Source organism: Euleptes europaea, chromosome 6 (assembly GCF_029931775.1).
Source record: "Euleptes europaea isolate rEulEur1 chromosome 6, rEulEur1.hap1, whole genome shotgun sequence".
Classification (NCBI taxonomy): Eukaryota; Metazoa; Chordata; class Lepidosauria; order Squamata; family Sphaerodactylidae; genus Euleptes; species Euleptes europaea.
The window spans coordinates 70,200,806-70,221,270 of NC_079317.1; the positions used below are offsets into that span (position 1 = coordinate 70,200,806).

General features: G+C 42.5%; 1 protein-coding gene across 3 annotated transcripts in view; it reads right to left on the reverse strand.

Annotated features, from left to right (window-relative positions):
- The window catches only part of ANO1 (anoctamin 1), a 109,561-nt gene that overhangs the window by 34,579 nt on the left and 54,517 nt on the right, over positions 1-20,465 (reverse strand). For all 3 annotated transcript variants that reach the window (XM_056851824.1, XM_056851823.1, XM_056851822.1), the window contains 3 exons: positions 16,424-16,558; positions 13,312-13,472; positions 1,992-2,074 (listed from right to left, as the gene is read on the reverse strand). In XM_056851824.1, coding sequence (XP_056707802.1) covers positions 1,992-2,074; positions 13,312-13,472; positions 16,424-16,558 — 379 coding nt within the window. The remainder of the gene's footprint in view (positions 1-1,991; positions 2,075-13,311; positions 13,473-16,423; positions 16,559-20,465) is intronic.

Consider the following 20,465-nt stretch of genomic DNA (forward strand, 5'->3'; position numbering starts at 1 on the left):
GTTACCTGGATACAAAAACATCACAACAGTCCATTAACAAAGAACAAATAGAATACAGATTGAAAATATGACCAAACAGTTTACCCTCTGCCAAATAAAACTGTTAATAAATAAAACTGTTGTACACGCATTCTGGAATGCAGCAAGAGAACGCACCTATTCAGGTAGGCCAATGCTAGGGTTGTCATATGTAAGATAGGGCCTGGAGTTAGGATTACTATATGCCCGCTGGGGATGGGAGATCTATTGCTCCCAGTGGACACTCCAGTGACCAGTGAAAGAAAAAAATGGCTGGGTCTAGACAACCCTACCTGGAGTTCTCCCAGAATTTCAACTGGTCCACAGAGTAGAGGTATCAGTTCTCCTGAAGGAAATAGCAGCTTAGGAGGGTGGATTCTATGGCATGACATTTCTGCTGAGCTCCCTGTGTGTGTGTAAATTGCCTTTAAGTCACAGCCGACTTATGGCGACCCCTTTTGAGGTTTTCATGGCAAGAGACTAACAGAGGTGGTTTGCCAGTGCCTTCCTCTGCACAGCAACCCTGGTATTCCTTGGTGGTCTCCCATCCAAATACTAACCAGGGCTGACCCTGCTTAGCTTCTGAGATCTGACAAGATCAGGCTAGCCTGGGCCATCCAGGTCAGGGCTGAGCTCCCTACACTCTTCAAAATCCACCTTCCCTAAGCACCACCCCAAATCTCCAGGAATTTCCCAAACGGAACTTCGCAACCAGAGTGCAGTGCAGAGGTCTGGGCTGGGGTGTGCATTTGGCAAAGCCAAAAACCACACAACCCCCCCCCCCCAAATACCTTAATGGTGATGATTTAAAGGGAGCCAAAAAGGGATCCCGAGTAATGCTGATTTTTTTCCAGCATTTTTTGAGCCGCTTTGGCCCCGCAGCCATTTAATTAAAAAAAAACCCCTCCCCTTTCCCTCCCTCTCCCCGTCACTTACCTGGTGGCCAGGCCAGAACTCCACCTCTGCCTCCATGCTCCACGTGGGGGGTCCAGAGGCAGTGGGCCGTCCAGAGCTGCAAGTTGGCTCATCTCATCTGGGCCCAAAGTGCAGCTCTGTGCCGCTGGCTGCCACCGCCTCCGGGCTTCACATGGGGCTCAGAGGCAGCTCTGTGCCAGCCACCGCTGCCTCCACATGGGATTTGGTGGCAGCCTCCACAGTGAGGGGAGGGGGAAGAGGGGGAGACAGGGGAGTAAAATTCAGAGATAGGGGAGAAAAATTTGAATTCCGGTCAAATGGACCTGAATTTTTTTGGGAATCTGGATATTCCTGATATGGGAGTTCAGGAATATCTGGGTTTCCAAAAAAAAAAAAAAAAAAAGCAGAATCAGGAATATCCGGGTTTTCCAAAAAATTTCAGGTTCATTAGACCTGAATCCAAAATTTACCAAATTTATTTTTTGCACACCCCTAGTCTGGGCCTATTTTGTGGGGGGGAGTGACCTTTTGCTGTATGGATACTGCTAAGAGAGGCAGGCCTTAAATGATAAGCTATTTCTTGGGAAGTCTCAAATATATCAAATTTTTGCATGTTTCCATGGCTTGAACTCTTTTACCTTTAGCCACTGTCCTAAAATATGCTGGATATAAGCTATACGGCAGAGTTTGGAGAGAGGCCACAAGTACAATCTTGAGGCCTGCCAACATTGCACACATGGAAGAATTAACCACAAGGCAGTTTTTACAGTGTTCCCCCCTCCATTTTCATGTTTTCTCACTTCATATGTTTCCCACATCAAGGGAATCCTTTCCCAGCTAAATATGTTTTAATGCCAGCGCTACTAGGTGTGGCCTTCATTTGCAGCTCTGACATTATGCTTCCATGGTAACAAGATATCCTATGAACACACCCTTTCCAAACACTGAAACCATATATGTGCAGGATTTTCCTTTCCAGTGGGTTAATAACAAAATAAAACTCCATTCATAAGGTAGCTTACACAATAAACAATGAAATAGTATATGAAAAAACTTACTTCCTCTTCTTCAAACCCAGTCAAATCCCATTTGTAATTCAGTCGCATCTGTTTTCTCTTCCAATGTTCCATGAATGTAGCAGCTGGGTAGTTAAAAAAGAAGAGCACAACAGGCTAATTCTACCAGTTATGTTTTGTGATGATCTTACTTGAAAAGGTAAAGGTCCCCTGTGCAAGCACCGGATCATTCCTGACCCATGGGGTGACGTCACATCCCGACGTTTACAAGGCAAATGTTGTTTATGGGGTGGTTTGCCAGTGCCTTCCCCAGTCATCTTCCCTTATTTAGCTTCATTCATATACCACACAACTTTTAACCATGCAAAAGTATACCGTAAATGTGAAAGAGCAAGCCTCAAATGCAAGAATATCCATGGCCTACAGCAACACAGTTGATGTTAAATACTTATTAAACAATAGTAATGGATTTGATAATGCATGTTACTAGGGTTGCCAGGTCCCTCTTCGCCACTGGCGGGAGGTTTTTGGGAAGGAGTCTGAGGAGGAACAATTATGGACTTGCCTCATATTGCTGGGAACTGACCTGTTTTGTTTATTCTCATAAACGTACGAGCAAAAACTCTTGCCCAATATTCTGAATGTGATTTAAGAAGTCCCACAGGGACATAGTCAGGTCCTGGTGCTTTCCCCTCCTTCATTACTGATATAAGTTGTTTAATTTCCTCTTGAGAACTGGATGCCAACAACTGCTCAATTCAAGACGTGGGGCCACCAACCCTACATACAATGTGGTAAATACTTCTTTATAAGGTTGCTCCCATTCCTTGGGTGTCACTCCACAGGATACAAATCTAACAATGGTACTCACTGGGTGCACTTTCACATATCATAGCTTCTCTGCCTAACCCACCTCGCAGGATTGCTGTGAATACAAAGAGTTTAATAAAGGGGTCTGAGCTCTTGGGACAGAATGGAAATGAAATCAAAATAGCATGCTATTAGCATTTCGGAATGGTTTATCTCTTTTTCTTCAAAGATTTTCATTTTCTCAAAATCAGGACATACATTTTTTTTTTTAGGACAGCCTAGTCCATTTTAGTAGTATTTCCATGCAGATTTTGAAGCTATTCCACATTTGTACTCATGCTAAAAACTCTAAAGCCCATGTTCCAGTGCATATGTGCAACAACTTCAAGGCCTGCATAAAGGCATTGCAAATAATTATAATCCTTGGTCAGTGGCATGTACCAAGTGTAGGAAGATGGTCTGAATGAAACAAGTGGCCTGCAAGCTTACTGATGGGGAGGTGTCCTGCAAACAAGTGGCCACTAAAGCCGTCTCGAAGAGCACTCCTATCAATGGAGGTATCAAGAAGCCTGAATCTCTACTGTGTGGGGTCCGTGACCCTGAGGGAAATTTGCCAATACCAGAAACTGATGGAGCTGCTGATTCACAAATGAGATTGTGCAGGACTTCAGGACCGAATTGTGCTTCCAGAGCATGGCCATGGTGGCGCCACAGGAGGCAAGTGAAGCCTACCTCTTGGGACAGAATGGAGCAGCGGAATCTGATCTGGAGACCAGGTTCGATTCCCCACTCCTACACACGAAGCCAGCTGGATGACCTTGAGCAAGTCACAGTTCTCTTAGAGCTCTCTCAGCCCCACCTACCTCACAGGGTGTCTGTTGTGGGGAGGGAAAGTGATTGTAAGCCAGTTTGAGTCTCCCTTAAGTGGTAGAGAAAGTTGGCATATAAAAACCAATTCTTCTTCTTCATCTTCTACCTGCTGGGGCTGTTTATGCCAAGAGGGTAACCATCATCCTGAAAGACATCCAGCTGGTGAAGTGCATCCACGGGGAAAAGGCCTAAAGGCACCTCACTCATTGCCCTGCACTTTAATTGGATCTTGGTGTACAATGTGACCTCACAGCAAGAAATAATATGCAGTGAATGGATTAAAAAAACCATTACGATAAGGTGGAAGAATGAGATTGGTACAAAAGAGATTTTAAAATGAGTTTCAAAGGAAGGCAAAATTAGAATTGCTCTTGCAAAGAAAAATATTTTGAAGCTTTTAGGATGAACATCAACAGTGGGTTTGACGGAGGCTTTGCCTATTTTAATAATAAAGCTGTTGGGAATGTCACAATAATGCCTTGGATCCACCTTTTTGAGGATAGAAAGGATTTTCACCTGCAGAATGGGATTTTCTGCCTCCCACCTCTTTTGCAGACCAAAATACCCTCTAAAATGGTGCTCCTGGGGTAAAGAGACCCCTCCCCCCAGTAACGACATGAGGGACTGGAGGACTCTGGTGGGAGTGGGGCATCAGAGAAAATTGCTCCCTCCTCTGTCCATTGAAATCTTCCTTGGGATCAAAGCCAATGTTTCCATTTGTTGTAATCTCTAACTTCAACCCCACACATATTAGCACCCCAAAACTTAAACATTGACACCATGAAATATTTTTATAATACACCATGTTAACACGACATTCTAATGGCATTTTAATATCAGCCTGCTCTGAATTCAATAAAACAACCTGGAATCCAGGCTTAGTGGGACAAAAAAAGTTACAAAAAAAGTTAGAGTCAAAGAGGTTTATATTGGTAGTTGGAAAAGAATCCAGACAGAGATTATCAATCACAATTCCATTTTCAGTGTGGAAATTGTATGAGAGGAAGAGGAGAATGACAACTCTCACCTTGCAACAAGTACAGCTTGTGTACGTCAATTTACCATGCACTGAGGCCGGACATGCATTTGAATACTGGGAACAGCCCAGCACACTACAGTAAATAAGTAACTGGGAAAGATGTAAGCTTACTGAGAAAGTGTAACCCCGTGAGAATTGTTCTGAAGTGACTGTTAACAGATGTGATCAACAAGCTGTACTGTGATCTTCACCAAACCTCTGGAGACAGGGAAAATGGGAAGAACCAGGCAAGGCATCTGCATATCTAAATTATGAAGCAACAGTGGGAGTTTGCTAACTGTTTTTAGCACAAACTGTTTCTATATATGTTCTATTCAGTTCTACTAATCTGTTTTATATCTCCTGTGTAGTAAACCTGAAACAGGTCTTGTAAATTGACATCATAATTATATGTAACATAATTATCCTTGATATAGCTCTCTTCACATTCTGTCTGGTGCTCTGAGAACTTGTTTGGCGCTCTGCACACTTGTTTATTTTATTTATATTATTCCATTTATATCCCACCCTCCCCCAGCTAGGCCGGGCTCAGGGTGGCTTCCAACAATAATTTACGATACATTACAATATAAATATCAAATTAAAACATTAAATTTAAAACCATTATTTCCAGTTTAACCTAATAAGATGGCATCCTTTCTACGTATCATAAAATAAAGAGAAGAAACTTCTCGGTGGTGAGGGTGGTCTAACATGGATCTGGAGACCAATGGTGACCCAAAATCTCCCAGGTCCCTCAGAGGGTAGAGCCAGGTGGAATAAAGGAAACAAGAGGGAGGGGAGAAAGGAACAAGGGAGGGAACAGAGGGGAGGAAAAGGGAAAGTACGGAAGGAGCAAGGATGGGGGGAAAGGGAAGGAAGGGAAAGGAGACCAGCTGATCTATTTTGCCATTGCTGTCCTCAACCATATGCCTTGCAGAACATCTCTGTCTTACAAGCCCTGTAGAACTGGGTTAAGTCCTGCAGAGTGTTCCCCCAGGCTGGGGCCAGGTTGAATGTAGAGCAAATGTTAAGTGTGAGAACTGCGGAAAATAAAAGAAACATTTTTTTTTCTGCTGTTGGAATGGGGTTTGTTTGTGGGGAATTTGCCTGGGAGGATGCACATATGCTCTCCAAGGCCTCCTCACCAAGACACTTTGAATCTTTAGAAGGCTATTTTCCCAAGGAGCAAGCGTGGAGTACATTTTGATTTTCACAGCAATCCTGTGAAGCATGTTTTTTCAAAGTAGAAATATAAAACAATTTTTTTTTCCAGCACAGGCCAGTCTAGAGTAACATGTGTATGAAGAGGTATCTTTATTTCTAGGAATGTGAATTTGCCACCATGCAATATGAGAAACAAATTCAAAGGATTAGGAAGAGGAAATGTGTGGTGGTAATGAGGACTAGGATTTTAATGCTTAGAATACAAAATGTAGTTTAGTTAGTTGGGCTGCTGGGACTGGCATTTTAGTGGTGTGTAACCTGAAATCTACTTTCTCTTTGTTCAAGCTTAAACTGGCTTAAATCGTGCACAATTTTTTCTGCTCATAGAAGGGGCCGATTTTCACAGATTTCCTTTTCTGCTGCACGCTGCTACTCCCTCCATGTCCCCCACGAGCAGGATTTTGGGCATCATTTCACGCTGCAGCAAAAACAGGTCATGCCAAACTAATCTCATATCTTTTTTTGAAAGAGTGACAAGTATGGTAGATGAAGGGAAGGCTGTAGATGTAGTGTGCCTTGATTTCAGTAAAGACTTTGATAAAGTCCCCCATGATCTTCTTGAAACAAAGCTAGTAAAATGGGGGCTGGACACTGCTACTGTTAGGTGGATTGGTAATTGGTTGACCAACCGAACCCAAAGGGTGCTCATTAATGGCACAACTTCATCCTGGAGAGGAGTGAACAGTGGGGTGCCACAGGGGTCTGTCCTGGGACCGGTACTATTTAATATTTTTATAAATGACTTGGATGATGGGATAGAGAGCATGCTAATCAAATTTGCAGATGACACCAATTTAGGAGGGGTAGTTAATACCCTGGAGGATAGGGTCAGAGTTCAGAATGACCTTGATAGACTGGAAAGCTGGGCCATAAGTAATAAAATGGATTTCAATAGGGAGAAGTGTAAGGTACTTCACCTAGGCAGAAACAACATGAGGCACAGGTACAGGGTGGGAGAGAGTTGGCTTGACAACAGTACATGTGAAAGAGATCTGGGAGTCTTAGTGGACCACAAACTGAGCATGAGTCAACAGTGTGATATGGCGGCTAAGAAGGCCAATGCAATTCTGGGCTGCCTCAATAGGAGTATTGTGTCTAGATCAAGGGAAGTAATACTACCACTGTATTCTGCATTGGTCAGACCTCACTTGGAATACTGTGTCCAGTTTTGGGCTCCACTATTTAAGAAGGATGTTGACAAATTGGAGCGTGTCCAGAGAAGGGCGACCAGAATGGTCAAAGGTCTGGAATCCATGCCCTATGAGGAGAGACTTAGGGAGTTGGGTTTGTTTAGTTTGGAGAAGAGAAGGCTGAGGGGAGACATGATAGCCATGTTTAAATACTTGAAGGGATGTCATGTTGATGAGGGAACTTGCTTGTTCTCTGTTGCTTCAGAGACTAGGACACGGAGTAATGGATTTAAACTAAGAGAAAAGCGATTCCACCTAAACATTAGGAAGAACTTCCTGACAGTGAGGGCTGCTCGATGGTGGAATGCACTGCCTCGGAGGGTGGTGGAGTCCCCGTCTTTGGAGGTCTTTAAGCAGAGGTGGATGGCCATCTGTCGGGAGTGCTTTGATTGTGGGATCCTGCATGGTGGGGGGAGGGTTGGGGTCACTGGGGATGTGGGGGGAGGTAGTTGTTAATTTCCTGTATTGGGCAGAGGGTTGAACTAGATGACCCTGGTGGTCCCTTCCAACTCTATGATTCTATGAGGAAACCCCATCCTGCTGGCAGAAATCCCTTACATCAGTGGAGATTTGCTGCAAGGATCCAAGTCAATGTCTGCTATGCAGTTGAACCACCACAGTTAAAATGCTTGTAAATGACATGACTAGAGAGGTATTTTGCTCCCCTTTTTTGCAAGATAGAAATAATTCACTTAGCCCTATGCATATGTGAATTGACCCATGGACTTGTTTAGGGAAAGCAGGGAAATACAGACCTTGACTAGCACAAACACAGTTAGTGCATTAATTAAAAAAAAGTCTGAAATGTCCTTCACCCAAAAACAAACCCCAAAACAATATAAAGTGAAAACCAAACATGCAGAGCTTTGAGAGAATGGTCTTTGCTGTCACTGGGATGAGGAGGGCAAGGGAGGAGGAAAGAGGTCAAAATGTCTAAGTATATTTATGTCAACACACAAAATCTGGTAGCAAATGCTTAATCCTGAGAATCTCAACTTTCATTAAAGAAACAAAAAACAATATGAGGCAATATTTTTAGCACACGATTCTGGAGAAAAGATATAAAATGTGGGAAATGCCTAATCTTGAGAATCTTGGCTTTCGTTAAAGAAACAAAAAACAACACGAGGAAATATTTTTAGCACTCTTGGTTTCAGAGAAAAGTTGTAAAACACAGGATCAGAGTCTGATGGAAAACTGGAAGATGTTTGTGGGGAAGAGATGATGTATCCTTCCAAATATTGGCATGATGCAAGTGAGGGAAACAGGAAGCACAACCACAGTGCACAGAAGGGTTTTAAGAACCTTAGAAGTAATTCTATTGAGACCTGGGTAAGAGCCTAAAATGAATGGCTCCAACAGGTATTTGATACAGTTGCTCCACAATGTCCTCTTCCCACCTCTAGGTGGGTTACATCCTCGTAGTTCTTATCAGGCTTGAGGAAGCTAAAGAGGCTGGGGAGACATCTAGAGCCTCGCTGGTTGAATTCTCATGTTGTATCTGACACAACATGCTACAGAGTCTATTTGGAGACCTATGAGGTGGTGGTGAAACCAACGAAGAATGTATACTTCTCTGCCACCATTGCATCTGATAAATTGCATCCAGGTCAACTGGTTACCATGTTTAGGTAATTGACTCCTAAAAGGCAATCACGAAAAGGTATTTGGCTTTTAGGTGACATGTTCTTGAATACTCCTTTGTCAATATAACGTCCCTGATCTGTTCACACTTGGGGCCTTTCCACATACTCAACTTACTCCTGATTTTCTTGGCAGCTGATCCACATGAAGAAGGCAGTGATTAGAATACTGTTTAAAAGTCTTCATTAGCTGCCTGGCCAATTATATGCTTGTTTCTAATTTAGTTGGGCATGGGGAGATCGTAGAGAAGTTGATGTCTGAGTAGCTCCAGATACCTGGTTGACACATCTGCCCTTCATACATCTGAATTTGCCACGTGGGTGTTATTCATTATATTTTTCCTACCTGCTCTTTGACAGTTGCTTTAATGTTGTATTATTTTTATTTATTAGGTTTGGATTTGAAAAATCTTGTTACTTGCCCTGGGCCCTGGTTGTCTGGGGAAATGGCAGGTGTATAAATATTTCAACTAAATTTCTAGATGACCACCAGCTACTCTGACCACTGCTCCTTCTGGCCAAACCGTCAAGATGCCCTTGGGATCAGAGTCCCAAACAGAAATTGAAGTTAGAGTTCTAATGCAGCTCTCCACAAAGAATGGGGAATTATTGGTCGAGTAACTGCACCAGACGTCAACAATTCTGGGCACCAGGTCACCATGGCAACCTGAAGTTTGCTCTGGCACCTGGAGCTCCAGTAGCTCCAGTAGACACTTATCTTAATACTGTAACAGAGTTTCACATATTATCAAACTGGATAATATCTAATAACCTATACAATTATGAAGTGGGGTTGGGACTGGTAAGAATAATTGTTTAAAGTACAAACCACTTTTCTCTCCACAAATATTTCTTATTCATTTATTCTATATCACCAGAAATGTGAATTCTCACAGTTCACCGAGCAAGCTGGATAACATATTGTATTTCATTATGTTTTCATGCAAAGTAATACTCTGATATATATTTACAATGGCAACACTTTGTCTAAACTAAAAACCTAACTGAACAGTATAAACAACACAAGTCTTGTGGCTCCTTAAAAACTAAGAGTATAAACAATACAAGTCTTGTGGCTCCTTAAAAACTAGCTTAAATATTCAAGGACTAGAGCCCACTTCCTCAGATACATGAAATGAATCCTATGTTAATAGACAACATACCACTGGACACATTTAAAGGTCTATTATATGGCCTTTAAGTAGCAGCAGCAAAATAACTGGCAAGAGCCATGTCCAAACTCTGTTTACTTGATATATATACTTTTCAAATAGGAAAAGCTTTATTTCATTCTATCTCTGACTGGGACACACTGGGCTCACACCATCTATGTGACCAAAATGCACACTGCACCACAATTCAGACTACAAGAATAATCTAGAAAGAAATTGGGACAGCACAGAAGTTCGACCCACTTACACATGTACAACTGACACAGTGAGGCAACCCTAATATTAAAATTGCAGGCAAATCTTTCATATGGCTGACATGGGCCGAATTTGGTATCATTTCACTCACACAGCTGTTAAACAATGGTGAGGTAATTAAGTCTTTTACAGCCCATTCCTGAGCTGAAAGAGTGAAAAGTCTATAGGAGGCGAGGAAGGGCCTACACTGGCATCCAGGCCCCCTGCGCTGGCGCCTGTGCCACTTACACCACCCAGAGTGGCATGGACAGTGGCATTGGGGCACGCATTCCATCCTTCTGGCGCTGATGCGGCAGCACTGCCCAGGGCCGCTGGTACAGCCTCGCGCTGGCGTCCTGACAATGAACTTCCATGCACCGTTCTCCCAGAGGGTGCAGTCCAGGGGAGAAGCTGCCTTTAGGTGGCCTCCTAAGCCCTTTCGGTCTGGGAACGCCTCCTTTGCCCTTACCTTGAGATCCCTGTGGAACCCAATGAAGTGGTTCCACAGAGCTCAAAGGTAAAGGCAGGATTTTGGCTTCATTGGTGGGAGGGGGGGGGCTGAATACTCCTTTGGAGGCAGTGCAGTAACGCTTCCTCCAGCCACCAGTGCAGCCCCTTCCCTCTGGAATGGGCCACCCAAGGCTTAGAACTACAATACTATCTACCCCCTCAAGTTATTGGCAGTATCTGCAATTAGCCTATTACCCTCATACCAGATTTGGCCCAAATGCACCTGCAGCTTTGGAGCTCCCTGACATATTAATTTTCTTTTCTCCCCGCTTCTTCAAAGTCATCGCTAAAAGCACATAAATCGTTATAATGCCTATCTGAAACCTGATCACAAATCTATAACTGAGGAACTGCTGCGAAATTGGAACATGCAACTCAATATCCAAGTGCAGTATGGAAAGAAATACTGTGTAATGTTAAACAGGCACCATACTATGCAACACTGTCCAGCTGCCAACGGAGGAGCCAAATAGTCTACAAAAGTTTCTGCTTGAATAGCTTTTTCTTGTCTTGAAGTTGTCACAAGACATGCGTTTGTTTTTGGTGCATCGGACAAACACAGTTCTGGAACTGTACCATGTATGGTTTCTTAGCATTCACATCCACTCCAGGGAGGAGCTAAGCCACAATGTTTAGTTTATAGATGGCCCATGTAATCTAAAATACAAAAAATACTTGTAATGTATCCTGGAGGTATTAGTGAGAAACAACTATGGGGTGGTGCTCACATTGGTCTTTGAAGTTATGAATACATCTGAGAGACATAATTAGGACTGAAAGCATATTCAGACACATGAGATAGAAGACCATGAATGAGAAGAGAGGGCTGCTTCACACAAACAGGTGTAGAGGGGAAAGACAGGCACCTGTATACACTGTCTTACATGAAAAACAGACAGGTACTTATTTATCTGAGTCTACATATATGTGAAAACTACAGCACCCCCCAGAAAAGCATGTCTTTGTACATTTTTCAAAGTGAAGTGCTAATTTGCTGGAGTTGGGATAGACTTTCCTTCTGACTATTCAAGGAAAAGGCTTAGCCTGTCTCTGGTTCCACACCCAGCTGAGTGCTAATCTGAACATATGGTTTCCTCCTCAGGGATACAGGAGTAGGTATGAGTCAGCCTGGAACAAATTGCATGGCAGTCTCCTGTACTGAAATTATAGCTTTCTCATTTGCCATGACTATATATTATATATATCATAATTCTGGGAGAAAGGCAAATTGTAGGGAGCCGTAGTGTATGGTGGTTTCCAAACCAGTACATGTGGCAAAACAGTGGATTGTACAATGTCCCCCTCACATCCTCCCCCCCCCCAGGTCAAGTCACTTCTGACTTATGGTGACACTGTAGGGTTTTCAAGGCAAGAGATGTCTGGAGGTGGTTTGGCATTGTCTGCCTCTGCGTCACGACCCTGGTATTCCTTGGATGTCTCCCATTCATATACTAGCTAGGGTCAGGGCTGAGTGTGTGACTAGCCCAAGGTCACTCTGCAAGCTTCCATGGCAAAAGTGGGAACTTGGATCTGGGAAACCCTAGCCTGACACCTTAACAACTACACCACACACTAGCATTTACCTATGTTTAAAATAAGGCATATATGAAGTAGGTCTCAGATCTGACTGACACAATTGAAGCTGAGGTTGCAACAGCTGAGTACAATGACTTATGATGTCTTCTGGAGAATCATTTCTGTAGAACAGTCCACATGAGGAAAACTTTGAGATTTCCACATAGAAGAAATCACTAATTATGAAAATGTGGTGGGACGCCTATCACATCTGCTTTTGCCACCGCAGAGTCAATTGTGTGAATCAGGCCCTAGGAATCACCTTTGGAGTCAGTTGGCTTTTGCTTGAAAATAATTAGAATTCTTGGATTGCTTATATTTGTATCTTCTGTTATCTCATCTTTAGATGAGAGAAAATGTTCTCATGTGATAAAAGTGTCAGAAGTATGTGAAGGCAGTTTCCTCTCCCTATACTGTGTTTTTGGACAGTGAATGCTCAATTACCGGGCCTTTTGTATCAGTGGTTGGAAGAGTGGGGGGTGGGAGTAGGTTAGTTGTGTTCATACTGTTTCTTTCTCAAAACAAGAAAATGTAGTCGGTCTGAGAACACTTGGACTTCAGATTATTTATTTTCCAGAGGAATTTTGTGGCACTACAGGGGATGCTGCTCTGAGAACAGTCTTTACACATGTTGGATATGCCTCAAAAATTAAACAACACCTTGAGAAGCAGGAACAGCAATACTGATAACGCTAATTCACTTAGAAACGTAGTCATGATTCAACCTTGTTTTATTCTGATACTATTTCTCGAAGAACCCCCCCCCCCAATAAATCTTCCTTGCAGTGGTCTAATTTGGAGACCAAGTCTAGAAATAGATTTTGTTGGCAAGCTATGCAGTCCCATTAATACTATCTATATGTGCCACACGGCAGTTTTTATGACAAATGCTTCGTTTTATATTCATTCGAGCAGCTTTCTGTATTTTAACCTTCAGTTCAGAACATAAATACAAGGCTGACAGTTTTATGGGAAAGGAAAAAAGGGACTACAGATAATTAACTGTTGAACCATAAAAATATTGATTTATCCTTTGCTTGTTTCCTTCTGCGTGTAAGCAAATTTAAAAGCCCTACCAAACAAACCCAGATACAAGTTGCACGGACTTCTTACCCCACAGAGCCATGAAGACAGAGAAGAAGACAGTTGCTGGGTTATCAAACAGATGGCTTGCCCGGGCTGTGGCGCAAGCAGAGCTCATTCTCCAGTAGCTGCATGTTCTGTCGCATAAAGGGCACATGGTGATATTGATTCTCTGGTCACACATCTCCATGCTGAAGGTAAACGAAAAAGAGTAAAAAGAATACATTCAGTTGTCAAACTAGGGTTTTTATCTTTGTGTGCCCTCCTCCCTGAAATGCATGTTCATTCGCCTAATCTATTCCTATCTTCCTTTCAGTCCAGCAATTGTTTCAATGCCAGATTCCAAATTACAGTGCTAACCTTCGCAACATTTTATTGTACAAAACATACAAGGTAAGAGAAGAATCATGAGTTCCTTTTTTCACAGATGTTAACACCCTGTCCCTGACTATTTGTGATGAACAGTCGTAAGAACACTTTACTAGAAAGAGCCACATTGAGTAGATCTGAGTAGGATTCTGCTTAGGATTGCACTGCTAGTGAACTTCAGAGCAGAATGGGTCTTCCCACTTCTAGTCCAAATCTCTAACTATTATGCCATGCTGGTTCTAATTAATGGTTTCAGACTATTTCTCTTTTTCTTATCCTCAAATGTTCTTCCTTCCTCACTTTCTTCTTCCAGGTTGTAAACATTCTCCTAAACCTTTTATCTAGGCTCAGCCTTTTAAATGTGGTTTGCCTTGTAAACCTTTATCATCCTTGCTGATCTCTCCTGAACTCTTTCCAAGCTGTCAACACCCTTCTTGAACTGTGATGCTCAGTAATAAACATTTCAACTACAAGTAAACTAAAATATCTGTTTTTATTGTGTCTATTATCAGTCAGGTACTTTTGATTGTTTTATCTGTTAAGATTCTAGGAGTGAGTCTCAAGAAAACACTTAAATTGTGATCTGACATAAACTGAACGAATAGTGTGTTTTCTATGCATTTTTTAAAAAAAATATATCTTGGCAAAAAGGGATTTTCGACACAACTCTGCTGACAGTTTATACTAGTGGGTCATGTTAGAGATATGTTAAGAACACAGTGCAGTCTGATGGGTGACAAATGACAAGTAAACATTGATTACAGATGGACAACTGATGTACATATTAAGGAGAATAAGGAGGGTGATAAAATCCTGAACTTTACCACTTCAGACAAGAGATGTGCATTCAGATATATACAAGTGAAAACCAGCAAGGACTTGCGGGAGGCATCTCCATTTCCTGCTCCTCCACCATTTCCTCTTTCCTTTTCCTGAAAGCCCTCATAGGTGATCCCCTATTACCGCTTCCTTCTCTCCTTAGGGTTGTCAGCTCCAAGTCGGGAAATACCTGGAGATTTGGGAGTGGAGCCTTGGGAGGCGAGGTTTGGTGAGGGAAGCAACCTCAGCAGGGTATAATGCTATAGAATCCATTCTCCAAAGCAGCCATTTTCTCCAGGAGAACTGATCACTGTCACCTGGACATCAGTTGTAATTCGGGGTGATCTTCAGCCCTCATCTGGAAGTTGACAACCCAAGTTCCCATGGAGGAAATGGCTGCTTTAGAGAGTGGAAACTATGGTGTTATACCCAACTGAGGTCCCTCCCCTCCTCAAATCCCAACCTCCCCTGGTTCTGCCCCAAATCTTCAGGAATTTCCTGACCTGGAGTTGGCAACCCTAACTCCTTTCCACCCAACAGCCAACCTACATTTACCTGCCCCTCTGTTTTAAGCTTTCCTTCCCTCTTGCAATCTCTACCTAGGAAATCTAACCCAGTTTTGTGGTGCCGACCACTCGGCCAACCCCACTAGCATGGTAGGGAACCTTCAAGGGACTTGTGGGGGGCACCTCAATTTCCCTTGCATCCCCTCCCCACACTACCTCCTCTTTCTCTCCTCCTGACAACTCCCACATCCTCTCCCCTTCCCCTGCTTCATTCTATTTCTTAGCCATTCACCAACCTACCTTTTACCTGCCTCCCATCTTCAGCTATATTTATTATTTATTTCATTTATACCTCATCTTTTCCACAATGGGGACCAAAGCAGCTTACATTATTCTCCTCTGCTCCTTTTTATACACATAGCAACTCTGTGAGGTAGGTTAGGCCAAATGTTAAAAGGAAGCAACAATGCTGAATAAAATCAAACATCTACCATAAAATAAAATAGTGCAGCACTTGGCTAATATATTTATTATTAACTTCATTCTACTATCCATAGCCTGTATTGATCTGTTTTCAATTAACCACCTGAAAGTTTGAAACCCAGCCACACTGAACAGTGACTCTTCAGAGGTACAAAATAGGTAAACTGATATTTAGGTCAGCCTAAATTCTGGGGTCTTCCTTATGCACTCATAGGATGATGATGAATAGATCTGCTTTACTGTGGATAGGTTATATTTCAGTTCTGTTATATCAAATTACAGAAGGCAAATTATAGGGTGTTTTTTTTTTTTTTTGCACACAGTAGATCTTATTTTACGTAGGCTACCTGACATGAAACTGTTGCCCCCCCTTGTACACAGCTGCTCTGCTAATGTGGAAGAGGTTTTCTGGGTCTGGGTATGCATCTGTGATAAAAGGTAAAGGTCCCCTGTGCAAGCACCAGGTCATTCCTGACCCATGGGGTCACGTCACATCCCGACATGTCCAAGGCAGACTTTGTTTGTGGGGTGGTTTGCCAGTGCCTTCCCCAGTCATCTTCCCTTTACCCCCAGCAAGCTGGGTACTCATTTTACCAACCTCGGAAGGATAAAGGCTGAGTCAACCTTGAGCCGGCAACCTGAAACCGACTTCTGTCAGGATCGAACTCAGGTCGTGAGCAGAGCTTTTGACTGCAGTACTGCAGCTTAACACTCTGCGCCACGGGGCTCTTCAATATGCATCTGTGATAGCTAGAACATAAAGGAAACCTCAATAGCAAGAACTTCATGTGACACCTGAGATCATATAACATTTGAAATGAAGTGTGTGGCATAGTTTGTACTAAGATGGGGCTGCAGTCTTAACCTTGAGGGTTGTAAATCTAGTGTGATTAATCCTTTCTCACAGCCCAGATCAAAACTTTGAAACACATGGCGCATGGAGGCCCATGTATGTGTATGTTTACCTTGGTATATTCTCATCCACTGTTGCGCAACCATACAGGAACACGATAATCCCTACGATGGAAGCTGGAATGAGCATTTGTGTATAAACTCCCAGCCAGGCAAAATACAATCCAATCTTCTCACCAAAGTACTTCCTGAAATACATGGCAGAGGGAAAACATTGAAATGTTTACTATTTCTTAAAGTACATCATGGCTAAACCTATGAATCACAGAAGGGTTGACTTTGAAGGGGAAAATAAGTCCTGTTGATAAGCTGGAATGCATTTCCCCTTAGAGGATTCTGCTTTGCATGCTCCTTGGAACTGATCCAGGACTGGAAGCACATGTCAGCCATCCATCCCTGCTTACCAAGCAGCTTTCTGTCTCGATAGCTCGCTTGATAACTATAGGACTCCCAACTGAAGATCTCCTCATATGCTTACTCGCTTGTCTTCCTATGCTTCCTCATATGCTTACTCACATGTTTTCCTATTAGTGCACTGACCCTGCAAGATCTCATTTGCTTGCAAGAGCAATAAATGAACCAGATGCTAAGCAAAGGGCCAAAGCCTTGCTTTACTTTGCAAAAAATGAATGTGATATATAGAACTTTGCAGTAGATTGGGAATGTCTGGCAGCCACAGAAAGAATAAAGTGGGAGTTTAGGGGGGGGGGGAATACCATCACTGATTTTGTTCAGTGAAGCTTTCGATAAGTGAACTGCTAATATATTCCAGCAGCAATAACCAATTTTGGACTTTTTCCAATGTTAAATCAAATTGTGGGAGGAAGAAGGAGCAGGGAACACAGAAACTTAAAGAAACCTACAGCTCTTCAGGAGCCACTGAAAAAGACAGAGTGTATTTGTAAAACAGTGGCTGCTCCTAGACCAGTTATCTCAAGCTGGAGACGAAGCTAAGGTTGCCTGGCTGCAACCTAGAGATTTGCTCTTCACATCTGAAACCAATTGTGAAAAGGCAGAGAAAGCAGCTATGGTTTTTTTCCCTCCCATTTTGCACCCTTGATCTGTCCTGTTGACCACCCTATTTAAACCATGGATCAGTTCTAAGAAGTCTCTTCGTTATGAAGAGAAGCATGTAATGGAAAAAAATGGGGAAGGGGGAATGGGCATGCGAAAAAATGGCTGCTTCACTTTCCACGAGTGTAAGAAAAACAGGGCTAACCTAGCTATGTGCCAGCAACCACCCCCCATCAAAAGGAAAAAAAGATGCCAGGTGACCCCCGGGTCAGCACAAAGGAACTCTGATCCCCCTGATGCTTATACAGGTAAACAGCAGTGGTCAGAGGAGTCTTTCACCAGCTGGTGAGCCAGCTGCAGTCTTTCCTGGGCACGAAAGTTCTTGCCACTGTGGCGCACGTTCTGTAATGTGCTCTACACAGGGCTGCTCTCAAAGACTGTTTGGAAGCTACTGTTGTTACAGAATGCTGTGGCCGGAATGCTGACTGGAGTGGGTCATAGGTACCACATCCCTCCAATCTTGTTCTATCACACTGGTTCCCAATTTGCTTCTGGGCTCAATCCAAGGTGCTGCTCTTCACCTTTAAGGCCTGGCTTGGGACCAGCATATCTGAAGAACCACCTGCTCTCATATGAACCCACCCACTCCAGGCTTCTCTAGAGGCCCTCCTTCAGGTGCCTCCATCATTTGAGGCTACATGAGTGGCAACCTGAGAAAGGGTCTTTTCGGTCAAGATGCCAAAACTTTGGAACCCCCTTCCCAAGGAGATTTATCTGTCTCCCTCTATTGTTGTCTTCTGCCAGTAGGTGAAAACTTTTTTGTTTGTTTGGCATTCCCCCACCAACTGTTATTGGCCCTTGTCCTTGGTTGTGTTCTTATATGTGTTTGTGTATTTATATGTTTTATTTAATTTGTTTATATATTTTATACATACTTTATTTTAAATGCTCTTTCAATGCCTCAAAAGTTTAACGTTGAAATGTTTTGATGTTCACTGCCTTGAGAGAAAAACAGCATAGAAATATTTTTAAAAATAAATAAAATAATTGCAATATTGTCAAAGGCTTTCACAGTCAGAGTTCATTGGTTCTTGTAGGTTATCCGGGCTGTGTGACCGTGGTCTTGGTATTTTCTTTCCTGACGTTTCGCCAGCAGTTGTGGAAGGCATCTTCAGAGCAGTAACACTGAAGGACAGTGTCTCTCAGTGTCAAGTGTGTAGGAAGAGTAATATATAGTCAGAAAGGGGTTGGGTTTGAGCTGAATCATTGTCCTGCAAAAAGTATCAAAGGTAATGTGCTAATCATTGTCCTGTAAGTATCCAGATAATGTGCTAATGAGGGTGTGGTATGTTAATATGGAACCATTGTATCCTGAAGTGATCTGTTAATGGGTGAAATCCAAAGCTAATCTGCATGGCTATTGTGGACTGTAGTCTTTGTTAGTATGGAGGTTTTCAGGACAGGAAGCCAAGCCTTATTCATTCTTAAACTCTCTTCTTTTCTGTTAAAGTTGTGCTGATGTTTTTGAATTTCAATTGCTTCTCTGTGCAATCTGACAAAATAGTTGGTAGAATTGTCCAGTCTTTCAGTGTCTTGGAATAAGACCCTGTGTCCTGTTTGTGTCAGTCCATGTTCAGCCACTGCTGATTTCTCAGGTTGGCCAAGTCTGCAGTATCTTTCATGTTCTTTTATCCTTGTTTCTATGCTGCGTTTTGTGGTCCCGATGTAAACTTGTCCACAACTGCAAGGTATACGATATACTCCTGCAGAGGTGAGGGGGTCTCTTTTGTCTTTTGCTGATCGTAGCATCTGTTGTATTTTCTTGGTGGGTTTAAACACTGTTTGTAGGTTATGTTTTTTCAAATGTTTGTCCATCCTATCAGTGAATCCTTTAATAAATGGCAAGAATACCTTTCCTATGGGAGACTGTTTTTCCTGAGTTTTCTGATTTTTGTTTGGTTTAATGGCCCTTCTGATTTCATTTCTGGAATAGCCGTTTGCTAGCAGTGCGTGATTTAGATTTCTTCCTTGAGAAACTGTGGTTCACAGATCCGTCTTGCATGGTCCATTAATGTTTTGATTATTCCTCTTTTCTGTTGGGGGTGGTGGTTGGAGTTTTTGTGTAAGTAGCGATCTGTGTGAGTTGGTTTCCGGTAGACCTTGTGACCTAACTGAAAGTTTGTTTTACGGATGACAAGGGTATCAAGAAATGGGAGTTTACCCTCAATTTCCTTTTCCATGGTAAACTGAATGTTTGGATGGATATTATTAAGATGGTTTAGAAAGTCCATTAATTTTTCTTCACCATGGCTCCAAATAGTAAATGTATCATCTACGAACCTGAACCAGACTGTAGGTTTGTAAGGTGCCAATTCTAATGCTGTCTTTTCAAAATATTCCATGTAAAAGTTTGCTATTACTGGACTGAGTGGACTTCCCATAGCTACTCCATCAATCTGTTCATAAAATTCTTTATCCCATAGGAAATAACTTGTTGTCATACAATGGTGAAATAAAGCTGTTATATCTTCTGGAAAAATCTGGTTAATCAATGAGATTGTGTCTTTTACTGGAACCTTGGTAAAGAGGGATACAACATCAAAACTGACTAATATATCCTGTGGATTGAGTCTCAACGGACTGATTTTGTTGATGAAATGAGTTGAATCTTTGATGTAAGAAGTGGTTTTTCCAATGTGGTCCTGTAGGAGGGTGGTCAAATATCTAGCTAATTCATATGTTGGGGAACCAATGGCGCTCACGATGTGTCGTAGTGGGACGGAATCCTTATGAATTTTAGGTAGTCCATATAATCGTGGTGGTTGTGCTTCTGTCTTATATAGTTTTCTGTGTGTGTCCGGATAAAAAGTGGAATTCTGGACCCTGCCACATACAAAAAACTAAAACGAGATCCAACTTGCAAAATTACCAGGAAAACTAGCATACTGATCAAGAATTCCACTTTTCATCCGGACACACAGAGAAAACTACAAGAACCAAAATAATTGAAGCCCTGCGATGGCAACACACATTTATATCAAAACCTAAATGCGAACAGCGGATAAAGGCAGGGTAGTGTCA